The 15,155-nt window shown below is 38.9% G+C and overlaps 1 protein-coding gene across 3 annotated transcripts in view; it reads left to right on the forward strand.

Annotated features, from left to right (window-relative positions):
* The window catches only part of slc6a9 (solute carrier family 6 member 9), a 74,155-nt gene that overhangs the window by 41,943 nt on the left and 17,057 nt on the right, over window positions 1-15,155 (forward strand). For all 3 annotated transcript variants that reach the window (XM_086042603.1, XM_086042605.1, XM_086042604.1), the window contains 4 exons: window positions 10,324-10,480; window positions 11,849-11,980; window positions 12,909-13,176; window positions 14,892-15,024. In XM_086042603.1, the coding sequence (XP_085898729.1) occupies window positions 10,324-10,480; window positions 11,849-11,980; window positions 12,909-13,176; window positions 14,892-15,024 (690 nt within the window). The remainder of the gene's footprint in view (window positions 1-10,323; window positions 10,481-11,848; window positions 11,981-12,908; window positions 13,177-14,891; window positions 15,025-15,155) is intronic.

Raw genomic sequence — 15,155 nt, forward strand, 5'->3', positions numbered from 1 at the left:
GACCCAGTGAAACCCAAAGAATATTTGATAAAGTAAAGAGAAAGAAATAAGAGATGGAAGGAAGAAGGAAAGCTGAAGTCTACCAATGAATTATCCAGCAGAGAGCAAAGGAAAGTCAGAGGAGCATGGAGCAAAAGGCAAGACCACCGGATGTCTCTCGAAAAACAGAGAGAGAGGGAACATACATGCAGGGAAATGTATGTTACAAAAATGTTTGTCATTCCAATTAAATTTTCATTTGGAAGGTGAAACCATAGTTTTTCAATGATGAAGAGCCCTGTGATGGACAGGTGACCGGTCCAGCGGGTACCCTGCTTTTGCCAAATCAGTTGCGATCAACTCCAACCCCCTACGACCCTGTGTACAGCACAAAGCAGTAGAAAATGGAAAAAATAATGTTTCATTAGTTATGATACACAATAAAATATAGCAAAAGTAGTTAAGTGATTACAATGCTACCCTCACACAAAGTATTACTGCACCAGCAGCAACAATATGGTCACTACCGAAATGTTGCAATCACTACCGAAAAAAATGATGTTTTAACAAAAATAAAAAGTGTTGACTAATTAACCAACAATTTTTGATAATGATTGTTTAAGGGTATGTTTGTTTTAATTAATAATGACTTTTGAAGTCAATATGATCAACTTTCTACATTTTACAATGAAAAATAGCACATACATTTTGATTTATTTCAGAAAAAGTCATATTAAATTCTGTTAAAAATTCATTTTGATTGGTTTTGATGTCAAAACCATATGTATTAATATATAAAAACACTCTGTAGAGAGGGGAATGGAAAAAAATATGAATCGGCTAGTAGAATTATTTTTATTCTTCTGTAATTGTGTGTTTCGGTAGTGACACATTTTAGGACAGGCAAGATATTAGGGAAAAGCTAGAAAATACTATTAGAAAATTGACTGTACTATATTTGTGCCCCTTAGATATGGTGCAACATGAATACAATAAAAGTTTTTCTGAAATAAAACATATAATATTATATAAAATATATATATATATATATATATATATATATATATATATATATATATATATATATATATATATATATATATATATATATATATACATATATATATATATATATATATAAAGAGAGAGAGAGAGAGAAAAATAGAGCTGGGCATTCGTCTATGCTTTAGTCCGTCTATGAGTTCCCGTCTATATTTCAGACCTGCCCGGTCAGTCCGAGTCGGTACCACGTCACACGCAGGTGCCCCACCCCTGACATGCAGCTAAACTAATAAAAAATAAAACAGTTTTGTATACCTTTCGGTCTCACAGATGCAATGACATGTGCCCCATTTTGTTTTTTATTTCACCGATCACCACGCTATGCATGTGTCTGTTGTTTTTATTGGAATTTTTTTCTTTATTTGGCAGCCTGTCTGTGTGTGATGTGAAAATCATTCTCTCGACGCCGATTGCCTGCCGCCGAGACTGGGATCGCTATGTGCAAACTCATTTTGATTCTTTACTTTGTTGTGTTTGGACAGCTGACTCATGTGACCTGAAAAGAACTTTTCCATCTTGTAAATGAGCTTCCCAATGAAATGCAATCATTTTATAAAGTCAAACATTGCATAATATGTTTGGCTTCAGAGAAGGCACACGCTTGCTCAAAATGATGCATGGGGCTCAGGTGTGCTCTTTCAACCCTCCTCCTGTCCTGTCACGTTGCTGGCCTCACATTTGATCCCAAGGTTGGAACTTTGTTGACAGACTTTGAGTAGTGTTGACAGACATGGGTGGTAAACATCACATCATCTTTATATTTTAGTTTATCAGAAGTGTAGTAAAATGTTCAACTTAAATATTTCCGTTTTACTTTTTTGTGATTGCAGCTAGAATCTTAACAGTTTGGATTTATCTTCAGTTGAAAATATCTTGTATCCTTAGTTCACAATCTATATTGTACAAGTACAAATTGATATTATGTTTTCATTATTTGATAGGATTTTGAAAAAAAAATCACTATAATGAAGTTAAAAAATATATTTTTAAAGGATTGTTTGATATACAGTCTTCCCAAAATACCATCTTCTGAGCAAAATACAATTTTCAGATCAGCATGCCAAAACATCATGCCCATTATATAGTTGACTTGTGGGGGGGAATTACTGTGTGTCTGATGTCAACATAACTCTTTCAGTGTTGATTTTGTGGTGTCCCGAAGCCAGGGCAGCAAAGTGACAGAGTGACAGATGTACATGTGTTTCAAAAAAGTAAACATTGACTCAAAAGCGACCTTGAAAATAGAGGAAAGTCACTAAAACTAGTGGGTGAAAAAAAAGCAAGGCCATGTGTGGTCTTACATAAAGCCCAGATGGTTAAAAAAAACACATGTGGCAGTGAAAGAGAGTCAGTGACTGTTGTCTGACAGCTCACAGGAGCCAACACCATAGGCCACAGCACCTGGGTGGAGACATCAGGGTCACTTAAGTAAGAGAAAATGCCATGAGAAACTCAAAGTTTATGGACTGCCCAGGAGGTCCAGCGAATAAGCAAAGTGTGTCCTTCTCTGTGTATGATGGCTCTTAGCCTGGAGGAAAACATCACTTTGTTTTTACATTGATAAATTCTCCATCCATTTGTAAACATTTCAGCATACCGTCAATTCATAACATTTGTCCAATTGTTTTTATTTTCTTTAGTTGACGCTGCGCATACATTATATGTTTGGCTTGAATACCTTAACTTTATTCCAAACATAACAGATAATGACTAAAAATCTAGATGGTATGTAGTTGGCATTGGGATCAGAATTCAAAGGCAGGCTATCGTCTTTTGGAATAAGTATTTTATTTAAAAAAATAAAAAGTACATTAAAAAAGAAATACAGATTCAGCTGGTGTAGCGCGGGAAGGTAAGAAGCCACGGGGTTGGATACGAAGGATATATATTGTGTATTTTTACACTAAGCAAAAAATTTGTTTTAGCAGAGTAGGTTTGCATAAATCTCTTTTCATATTCAAAATTGGAAACTGCTGGTTTGTGCGTAATCCGGTGTATCCAACATATATATCTGTTTTTATTTTGCATGAATACCTTATCACAAAAGCTGTCATTTGTTGTATACAGTTTTTCCACTTATTCTTATAAACTATCATGTAATCAAAACTTCCTGTTTGGAAAATAAAGGACCCCGGGCCGGCCCGTGAAGGGTTAAAATCCATGTGTAATTCACGCCCAACCCAATTAGCGGGGATACACCGGCAGTAAGTATTTATGAAAAACGAGGGTTTCTACCCGACCTCCCTAAGTATTTTTTAAAATGTTCAACAAAATTTGGCGAATGGATGAGTCCGCAGGGATCCACTATATTTCCTTAAATATCAAGCTAAACCTCCTAATGAAAGTCTTTGCCAACCCTGATTACCATACATGTTTATAGCTTAATCTACCTCAGTCGTTTGCTTACTGGTTGTTTACTAATTAGAAAATGCCTGGCATTTAAAACTAGTTAGTGTTATCATGTTAAGATAAAGCAAGCATAATGTAAAGCAGTGTGGTGGCTTCCTTTTTGAAAGCTGCGGGTCATGAATTTTGGGATGCAGTGTGGATGGAATTATAATTTCAGTATGACTGCAAGTTCTACAACGACAAATTCTCCAATAGCTGCTAACCTATAAAATATGTTAACTGAAATCTATCACGTTGCAACACATTCTAAACCCATCAACTCTCTGTAGCTTTTAATACAGATTTTCTTTAGTTAGTGGTGGGATATCACATGCATTGTAAAACTGTATGCCTAATTGTGGACTCTGTAAACCTTCCAGTACCCTTCCAAATGTTAATTTGTTAACATATTAGCTTCTGTGCATCTGTGTGTGTGTTTATCTTCTGACGGCACACACCTGGTTAGTGATAGCCAAGTCAGACGTATAATATAAATCGCTTGCAACAAGAACCACACACAGCTGTACTCTGTTTCTGGCATTTTCTCTTTGCAAAATCAACTTCAGAAGGGGTCCAATATGTGAACCGCTGCGAGAGCACATCCAAACCGCTGTGACGGGTCTAATTCTGAGCAGTCTTCTCACCAGCACTTGTTTGCTCTGCTCCCTGTGTGTTCCACCTGCTCTAAGATCATGGGATGCTAAAAACAGGCTCTTTGTTTTATTTTTCTGACATGCAAGCACAGTTAGTCTCAAAGGACTCTGAGAAAACGCCTGCTGTTCCCTTGTTCAAGTTGATATTTTTCTGCCCAGCAGATTGGGTCTTCCCTTCATTATGCCTCTCAGTTAAACTACAGCGCCATTAGACAATAATGTAGAGTTTGCTGTAGCGGATGTCTTTATTGTTGTTGTTTCTTCGTCTTTCTTAATTTTTTTACTGATTACGCAATGCCTCGATACGTGCCAGAAGGAACATGTTGGTCTACTCAACAGGCGTATTCCAATTGCAATAGGTCTTTATTAATTTCATATAAATGTTGCAATAAATCCTCAAATCGTGACCTGCTCTCCAGAGAAAATAAATATATGCCACACCTCACGATGACACCTACTTTTTCCCCCTGAGAGAAACTGTTTGAATTGAGTTTGAAATCTACTCCGGTTATTAATTTGGTTTCTATGTTGAAATAAGTAAATTACATTGTTTACTGAAGGTGGTAAGATAATGTGTTATTGTTAGATAATGAGAGAGTGCGGTTGTTTTACCAAAAAATGTTTATTCAGTGAAATTATGCAAAACAGTGGTAATCGTGCAACATTTGTAACTCTTTTTCAGTAACATTAACACTAAAATGCTGTCTGTTTCTAACTTTCTATTAAGATACCACAACGTCTTTGTATGCGAGTAGTAATGTATCATAACTCACAACATTTTTGTCCCAACTGCAAAACAATGGAAAAAAAATCAAAGTAAACATGTTTCAATATTTGTTTTTGTTTTTTTCGTTCAGAGAGATAAATCTAGCCTGTTTTGAGCTTCAACAAGTGCATCAAAGTCAGGTTGAATGTTTGAGGTGGAGATGTGAAGAACGCATGGCAGATGATTTTCAGTAAGAGAGGATCTGCACCTGGATTTGGTAAACTTCATTACTTCGTTTTTCTCCTGACATCTTAACGCTGCAGAGTACACCAAGCACTTTTTAACAAATTACACCTCTGAAAATGGCTTATAGTTCATTGCAATCTTTGGTGGATATCACAAAGCTGGTCGCGGTTGCTGCTTCCCGGGGCTGTCTGAAGCTTGGTAAAATAGCCTTGTTGTTTTTCTAGCTTTGCTAGATAATCTTTGGATATCTGCGCTCTCCCAGCCTCAGTCAAATGTCTGTATTTTTCCGCGTGCTTCATCTCATAATGCTATACTCCTTAAGCACGGTGATTCACTCACCACAAACTAAAGACACGGGTTTACCACTGACTTCAGTAAATAAATATTTAGTAATCCATATTTTCCTGAATTCAGCGTCTACCTTTCGTTTTTTGGCCCGGGCGAACATTTTGAAGGGTTACCCTTACAATGACTTGTTGCTAATTACATGGACTCGGAAGGCGGACAGAGTGCCTGTACACAAATGAGGCAGGGGAAAAGGTTACAGAATTATTTCCAAGGCTTTCAGACTCCAGCGAACCACAGTCAAAGCCAGTGAAAACTGGGAACATTGGTGGTGAACCTTTGCAGGAATGATCAGCCGACCAAAATCACTTCAAGCGTGCAATGGGGAATTATCACGGAGATCACAAAAGAGAACCCCGAACGACATCCTAAAAACTGCAGCTCTAACTGGCCTGACACTTGGCTGAGGCTTGGACGGGGAGGGAGCACAAAGCTCGTCAGAAACAGCATTACATTAACTACATGTCATCCCACCTCCTTTGCGCAATATTATCATACTGTAAGTGTTGCACTGAGGCGACTCTTCATTTAGTTTCACAAAGTTAAGACACACTTGTGACCTGCGCTGGGTGTACCCGCTTCATGCGCATGTGCGCAATTCTTCGATAGTCAAGACAAGCTCGTCTGCTTGGCGGACAAGGCACCATGATGGGAAACCAGAAATTTAAAATGCAAACAATTGTGGTTGAATATTCCGTTCCCACCAATTATCGAGTCTCGATTCCCAACCCTGAAGATATCTGACTGACACAGTTGCCTCATGCACACTGGCCAGACTGGCTGGGTATGTTTTTACCCGCCAAAATACATTTCAACCCGGATTTGGTGGGTTGCCGGATGTTAATTTAGAACCACAATTCCAAGCATAAAACACAAGTTTACTTACCTTTACTCCCACTCAGTTTGACCGACAATTCAGGGTGAGAGTGAGCATGTCACTTCAGCTCACTTGTGAATTTCATAAAAGCTGTTGTTTTTGTTGAGACACAGATGAACGTTGAACTTTGCACATTTGTACATAGTCTGGGCCTTAAAATTACAATTAGACAAAGATGTAGACAAAAGAAACCACTTTAGAAGAGAGCAGACATTTAAGTGTACACGTAGTTACATCCATAAATGTCACAAACAAGCTGATACTTAAACTTATTTTCAGCTGGTTTAGGAGCGTATTCTCTATCACCGTCCCCACTATCACTGAGATAGCTCCCGTCACTGTCTACAGGAGGAGCCATTGTCCGAGGAACTCCTTCTTGATTTGTATGGATGGATGTTGTGTTCATTTTTAATTCTTCAGTTAAAAAGTAATCAACGAATTTGGAGCGGAAGCAGTTTGATGAGAATTTACGATAATTGCCGTCAAGGAGTTATGGATGATGTGATTGATTTCAGTTATTGATGGCAAGGGTAGCACAAGCATTTATCACTTTCAGGGTGTAATTACTTCATTGCATAGGGCCATATATATATTCTCCCCCTTAATAAATAAAATCATCATTTTAACTTTTTATGTTTACTTGAGTTGTCTTTGTGAGATGTATGTGTAATGAATATGCCCAAGAAATCAGAACTCAGAAAGGGGCAAATACTTTTTCACGGCACTGTAGCTGAGGTTACAGAACAGGTCAGGAGTGAAAGAGAGCAACCATCTGATGGCAGCAGATGGAATGATGGAGGGGGGAGGGAGATGTGTAGAAGATGCTTGAAATCGGGACGACAAGACCAAATGCTTATGGGCTCTTAAGGCGGTAATTTCACTTTTGATCCTGTCTGCTTCAGTGCATTCACCTCATGCTAAACTTGCAAATGAAAATCTTTACCATATGAGATCTATTGCCCTTAGCGCCTGTAAAAGAAGAAAGGGAAAGTGAAGACATCCCATTGATGTTCGTTGATTACAGCTCACTTGTTTTCTGAAGCTGAGCCATGATTGGTCATTTTCTGAGCCCTGAGCAACTGTGATGTCATTTTCAGTCGACAGAAGTGACAAAATGGCCACCACCTGAGATGGCTAAAAACGGGTGGATTTTGCTGCTTAACTCTTATTACACAAACACAATATTAATCAGAATGCCTTGTTTAAACTAGTGGACCTGCATAGAACATATTCTTGAAAATAAAAGGTTGGGTTGACTTCCGCTTTAAACTGGTGAATATACGGTATGTTCCGATCCAGTTTATTTTGGAGTAATTTCTGCACACCACCATACCTACCAGACATGAGTGATGCGTCATCATAAACCTAACTCAGGATTTTGCCAGTGCCGTGTACTGAGCGAGCTCGTTAATGGTAATGCGCATCAGAGACTCTGCATCACATTTCTCAGATGCGGCCATTATCAAGTGACTCTCACACATAACATTTTTTTTCAGTTTTCATCATTATATTGTCATAGTCCAAAGGATACAGTGTGCCATCCACTTTAATTGAATGTCAGCTGTTTCTCTCCAGCTTGTTTTATATTATCTCCTCTGTCACAACTTTGCTCATCATTTTGATTATGTTGTTTTATCTGTGTTGTTGTATCTGTGGGCTGGTATATGTGCATTGCGTGGGATAGTTGTGTAATCCTTATCAGTTCTGGATCTTTGTGCATGGAATGCTCAAAATGAGAAAATCTCAAGCGACCTGCAAAGCAAAGAAAAAAAAAACTGAAAACACTGATAAACATTCCTTATATGTTCCCTCCTGTGAATTGGGGACAAATGTGGAAAAAAAATCCCCCCAAAAATTAGAAAATACCCAAAAGTCAATTATCTGGCCCGCCACCCGGGGTGGCCCAAGCATATTTCATTGGGTGCCAGTGCCCCTGCACATGGTCAGGCGGTATTAGCTAAGGGCTTGGGCTCAAATTCTTCAGAGAGCACATGGCATGGCTTTGGTTTAGTGTCTCATTTTGTTTTGGGGTTTATCAACCTCTTGTCTGTATCTATAATTAATTAATTATCACAACTACAGATTCTCTTCAACGATTGGCGGGCGTATGTCACGTATGCCTATACATTAAGCATCTGCATTTTTTTCACCCCATTAAAGCCGTGATAGGCGGTCACAGATTAGGTCCCTAAACACAGATTAGGTAAACTAAACTAAATCAACCATTGCTTCTTTATACGTTTAATGTCTAAGTGATAAAATAACTCATCAATGATATTTCTCAACAAAAAATAGCTACTATAATAAAATAAAATACAAATTAAACGGGGGGGGGGGGGGTAATGTCCAAGTAGGGGGGCGCAAGCATCTTGGTGGGGTGTGGACCGCCTCCTATGGCCAGCTCATAGCGACAGGTGTGCCAAGTACCGGTACTTGTGTTTGCAGAAGTGAGTGTATTGTCACCAGTATTACTCAATAGAATTTGCCGACTTTCATGGCAGAACAGGTGCAAATAACAGGATCACATTGAGTTGCAGTTTTGGGACACAGACACACACGCGCATTATCTCTCTCTCTCTCTCTCTCTCTCTCACACACACACACACATACACACACTTACACACACAACACCCTGACACACACAGGCACCTATATAGAGTTAAAAAAGGCCATTCATGCTTGGAAACCCTCCAGTGTTTCTGAGCGTTTTGCATTTGAGAAATTCTGCAACAAAGAGTGGGCCAAAAAATCTCCACAGAGATATAAAAGACTCATTGCCAGTGATAGAAAATGCTTGATTTCAATTGTTGCTGCTTAGGGTGGCCCAGCCAGTTATTTTATGGTGGCCCAGCCAGTTATTTTATTTATGGGACAAGTACTTTTTCATACAGGGCCAGGTAACTTTGAATTGTTTTTTTTTTCTTAAAGTCCCCATTAAAATCACCATTTACGAACTGCATTCTGTTTACTTGTGTTGTATGTTTGTCAGATATTTAAATTTATTTGATGATCTGAAACATTAATGTGGGGAAACAAAAAAGTAAGAATCTGAGAACATGGCAAATACTTATTAATGACACTGTACATATAATATACAAGTGAATAAATCCCAGTTTTAATGTTACACCACTGATGCACCAATTTATTGGGAATGCAGTGTGAAAGATTTGCAAAGTGCCAAAAACAAATGTCTGGGAACAAACATTTTTTTTGTTGGCATTTGTATGTTAACAAACAACCTACTTTAGGATTCACTATGAACAATAGAATTAAACGGACAATGGAGGACGGTTTCACGGACGAGAGGGATATAAAATTCCTCAATTTAATTTGAATTTGCTCTAAAAATGTAATGCCCAGTTGCTTAAAACAGTGTTTTTCAAACTTTTTTGTGTCAAGGCACCTTTATTTCATTGAAAAAATCCTTTGAAAAAAGCTTATTTTAACAATATAAGTGTTATATTGTATATATAAGCAATTGTTTAACATCAAAGAATGATGTTATATTATAACGTCTTAAATAAGAATTCAATAAACACAAACAAAAAAGTATTTTATAATGTTTCATATTGATACTTACTCAGTGTGGGCCTGTTTGGATAAACATGCGTCACTAATTTGCTTGTCTCTAAACAAAGACAATTAGCTACCTTCTGCTGCTGCTACCTACTGGTATGGAAGAGTACTACAATGTAGTAACTACATGATTACGCTGCCATGCGCTAGACTGCACAGGTACACAAATTAGATAATTTCACACGGCACACCTGACAATATCTCGCGGCACACCAGTGCGCCGCAGCACAGTTTGAAAAACACTCGCTTAAAAGATGTGGTACATGTTCACCTAGTTGAAATGGAAATCAGATGGGTTTTTTTTGGTTTTTTTTGCGGACTCTTGCTAAACAAACACACAAACCATCCAATGGGGATGAAAGCTCTCAGCTGCACATATCCATAGAAAAGGAATTCATGTTACATGCACAAAAAAAATCTGTTGTACTTGCTGTATGTGAAACATATCAACTGGCTGCCATATGCTGACCTTCACTGTGTCCTTGTTACAGAATGGAGCAGTTCCAGGTGAGCCGGTGAAGAAGGATGAAAACCTCCGGAGAGGGAACTGGGGGAACCAAATTGAGTTTGTCCTCACAAGTGTTGGCTATGCTGTGGGTCTAGGCAATGTTTGGAGGTTTCCCTACCTCTGCTACAGAAATGGAGGGGGTAGGTATTTCATCACTGAGAAACGTGGTGCATGCAATAGTGCATATTAAACATTTCGCTACACACACTGAATGATCAACTGGTAAAAAGAGGTATCCATGAAGCCAAAGCACAAATACTTTTTTTTTTACATTTTTCTTTTGTTTCTTGAACAGTCAATTCTTTGCTCAGTCATGCGGACTGTACAATTTACCTCAGTATAATTGGATGAAATTGAATTAGGAACCTGTCATTTGGATGTAAATCATGCACTTGCAGGACCATTTAGCAATAATTTTTCGACATAACGCCTGTATCAAACGTAATTTTTTTTAGCTCACTGGAGCATGACTCCTGATAGCTCCAACAAAACAAACAAGATTATGTGAGAAAAATGTGTGTTTTCCCAGTGATTTGATGAAGAAAGCTAAGCACACATGGATTCAGATATTGATGGCACACTGTACGCTCATGTGGCTTTTTGGTTTACGTCTCAGTTGTAATCAATGTGAGCCATGAACCAGTATGAATTCAGGTCAAAGCTGCGTTTAGACATGCAGTCTTGTCTTTTATAGGGCAGAGTACACACAGCTGATGCATCTCACATGTTGCCTACAACAGTTTCCCAACCTTTATTGAGTCAAGGTGCCCATTTTACAAAGCCATTTCCAATAAAGTCAGGACATCGTGTAAAACGAAAATAAAAAGAGAATACAATGATTTACAAATATTTTTCAACCTATATTAAATTAATTAATTAATTAATTAAATAACTCATTCAGTGCCAAGTACATATTCATTGTTATTCATTATTGTTCTATCTATCTATCTATCTATCTATCTATCTATCTATCTATCTATCTATCTATCTATCTATCTATCTATCTATCTATCTATCTATCTATCTATCTATCTATCTATCTATCTATCTATCATGTATTTATTGATTTCTTTCTTAATTAACTGAATTATCTGCTGTTACCCACCACCTAAATTTACCTGACCTGGCAACAGTTGAATAAGGGGATTACCGGCACTTATTTTTCTTCCCCCTTAAAGCACTGTAGCAAGATAAGAGAAGTACTCTTTACACAAACAAATGTGTGTCTGAAAACAGCAGCAGAAATTCCAATTCATCAAATGTGGGTATCGGGGGTGCGCATAATACATGAACAAAAAGGAAAATCAGCATTTGAAGGGCCATTTTGGGGAGGCGTGGAATATTTGAGCCCGTGTTTTTTTTTTAAACTTCTCTGCGTGTTTGAAGTAATTTGTGCTGTAAGTTTGGTTCCGTGTTGCCACAATACAATCAAAATTCTCTTGGATACTCAATCTTTCCTTTACAAGCTGGTGTTGTCTGAATTGTGACTGTCCTGTCTCCTCCTCCAGGTGCCTTCATGCTACCGTACTTTATCATGTTGGTGTTTTGTGGCATCCCACTCTTCTTCCTTGAATTGTCCTTCGGGCAGTTTGCCAGCCAGGGGTGTCTGGGAGTGTGGAAGATTAGTCCAATGTTCAAAGGTTTGTGTGTTTGAATGTGAGACTCATGATGTCCCTCTACAACTGTTTATACATTTGAGCTAGTCAAGGTAAGGGTTGCGTTGTGCAAAATCCCAAAACAAATTATAAGTCTAATCGCAATACAGTGGACCCCAGCAATTTGTTGCGGATAGGGACAGGGCCGGCATGAATGCAAAAATCCGCATACAAAAATTTTGTGAGTGCCGAATTGCAAGTATGCGGGGTCCATTGTAGACTCCACAAACTTGGGCAGTTCAAACACCTTTTATCTTTGGCTAATTAAGGTCAGCGGTAAGAGGTAAGAATATGTTATTTACGTCAATCCATCAATTTTCCAAACTGCTTATCCTCACTATAATATTCATAAATAAAATAAAAAATTAAAGCCAGATCCTGTGCCTCCTCTCAAAATGTATTTGTGTAATGCATGTGCAGTGTATTCCATTTGAGAGGAAATCTGGCTTAATTCTATTGAACACCTTTTGGGTGAATGTGATTGAAACAAACTCGTGGAAAAGTAAAATGTGTCTTTTTAAACAGTAAACAACCTCCCACCGTTTGTCAAAGTATGTCAAAAATGTAATTCATTGAAGGTAAACGTGATGGATCAACTGTGTCCTGTGGCAAAGTCCAAAATCATGTTAAATCAATCCGTCACTTAAACCACTGAGATCTCAATCCTTTTCGTGCCATGTGAAAAGCACAAACATAATTCAAAGTGTACTATTTTTCAACAAGAACCTAGTTTTTCAGTTTTTCTTAATCCAATACTTTATGTATTAAATACATAAAGTTTCAGACACAAAAGTCATGAACACATTCTGAGTGATGATTCATTTTTATCATTGTAGTTATGGCCCATATTGTTCGTGTTTAATGTCATTCTGACCGAATTCAGCAGAAACATATCGTCTCTTCTTCCCTCTAGGTGTGGGCTATGGCATGATGGTGGTGTCCACCTATATTGGGATCTATTACAATGTGGTTATTTGCATTGCCTTCTACTACTTTTTCACATCCATGACAAATTTATTGCCATGGACGTACTGCAACAACCCCTGGAATACGCCGGACTGCAGTGGCGTGGTGCCCCAAAGCAACGGCAGCATGGCTAATGTCACTCGCAGTATGGTGGACGGGGTCAGTGAGATAGTGAACCGCACCAAAAGAACCAGCCCCAGCGAGGAATACTGGAAGTAAGTCTCAGGAGAGCATTGTGAACATCTTGAATCATGGGCAGCACAGATGATTTAACACATCTGCACCACATATACAAGGATGTACAGGAGGTCCTAGGTTATGAACAAGTTCCGTTCCTACGCTGGCGGCGTAACCCGCATTTCCACATCGGATACTCCCTAAATCTCTAAATAAATATCCGATGTTCGTCTGCGTCTAACCTCTCTCCGCCCTTTTGATGATATCCACCTACGTTTCCATCGTAATGGCTGTTCTCTTAGTTCATCGCTAGAAGATCCTGCTTTATTTTTTACACACACTAAGGGGCTGGAGACAAAATGGCGGACAAAACTCAGGCGTTGAGACGTCAAAACAGCTTAGGTTGAGTACCACGTAACCCGAGGACCTCCTGTACTTGGATTCCATACAAGTGCAGTCCCCTTGTTTGAACGCGGGTTCGTTGTGCTCAAGGTCCAATGTGCACCTGTGAGATAAGGTTTGCTCACACGCGCTTCACTTCAGATGACTTCTTTCAAATATTTGAACTTCATTCCTGGAAATGCAGCTGCTTTTCATCAATTTTGAACAGCCTCATGAGTGATATGGAGGACAGTCGCACATTATCTGAAGTAAGGTGCTACTTACTGGAGACAGTTTCTTAATAATTGAGAACGTAATCTTCAGGTCACAAGCAGGCGGTGCACGAGTCTACTGAAAATGACATCACACACCCTCACGACTCACCTGTTTTCTGAGGCTGAGCTATGATTGGTCGTTATCTGAACCCTGACTGTGTGTGATGTCATTTTCAGTCGACAGAAGTGACAAAATGGCCGCCCCCGGAGATGGCTAAAAAATGGTGGATTTTGTAGCTTACCCCATATTCCAGAAACACACTAGTATTCAGAATGCTGTGTTTCAACTAGTGGGCCTGCACAGAACATATTCTTCAAAAAAAAATATTTGGGTTGACTTCCGCTTTAACTAAAAATAAAAAAGCGGAAGTCAAGTCATAAATTTTGTTTTTATTTTGTTCTATGTGCCCTGCTAGTCTTTTTTTCTGATTAATCTTGCGTTCAGAAAATAATATTCAATCAGATGAAACCACCCCACCCCAAAATATTTAACTTAAGATTGGGCCGCATCACAGATCACAGGGCATATTGTGCACTACCTCACCTCCCCCCAAAAACATTTTAATAAAGGCCATAATGATTTTAATGTTATTATATTAGAATCTTACGTTAAAGGCCACCAGTTTCAGCTGCATACAGAAGACGCCCATTGAAATGATCACATTTAGTAGGGCTCCGAGGCACATTTAGTAGGGCTCCGAGGCAAATAAATTGGAGTGCCATGTGTACTACTGAGCATTAATGTGTTTCATGGAGCAGAAGATATGATCAATACCTGTAGTTCAGCAATGAATGGTGCAAAAAGTCCAACTTCAGTGGTGTGTCATCTCTAACCTATATTGGGAGGTAAGTAGTGTGCACCCAAACTTGGAATATGTGACAGCCACAGATGTAAGGTGACTAAACCGGCCAAAAGTAATTATTGATACAAATCTTGCGCATAGCAATAATATAACTTCATAATATACTGTAGGTGCATAAACCTATGAAGGAAGTTTAAGTTCAGACAGCAGTTTTGAACACAGGAAGCCAGTCAGAAAAGAGGGGGGCAAATGATTTTGGACATTCTCGTAAAAAAGCCCATGTGTTTATTTTAGACACTATGTGTTGGACATCTCCGATGGCATTGGTAACTTGGGAGAAGTGCGCCTTCCAATCCTGGGCTGCCTGGCTGTGTCCTGGGTTGTTGTCTTCCTCTGCCTCATCAGGGGTGTCAAATCCTCTGGAAAGGTCAGTCAAACATTTGTGGGTATGGATACTTGTAGTGGTGGCATGGTGGTCGACTGGTTTGCACGTCCGCCTGTTCAGAGGTCGTGGGTTCGATCCCGGCTCCGGCCTCCCTGTGTGGAGTTTGCATGTTC

This window comes from Filicampus tigris, chromosome 10 (assembly GCF_054856515.1).
Source record: "Filicampus tigris isolate MCC_2025a chromosome 10, RoL_Ftig_1.0, whole genome shotgun sequence".
Taxonomy (NCBI): Eukaryota; Metazoa; Chordata; class Actinopteri; order Syngnathiformes; family Syngnathidae; genus Filicampus; species Filicampus tigris.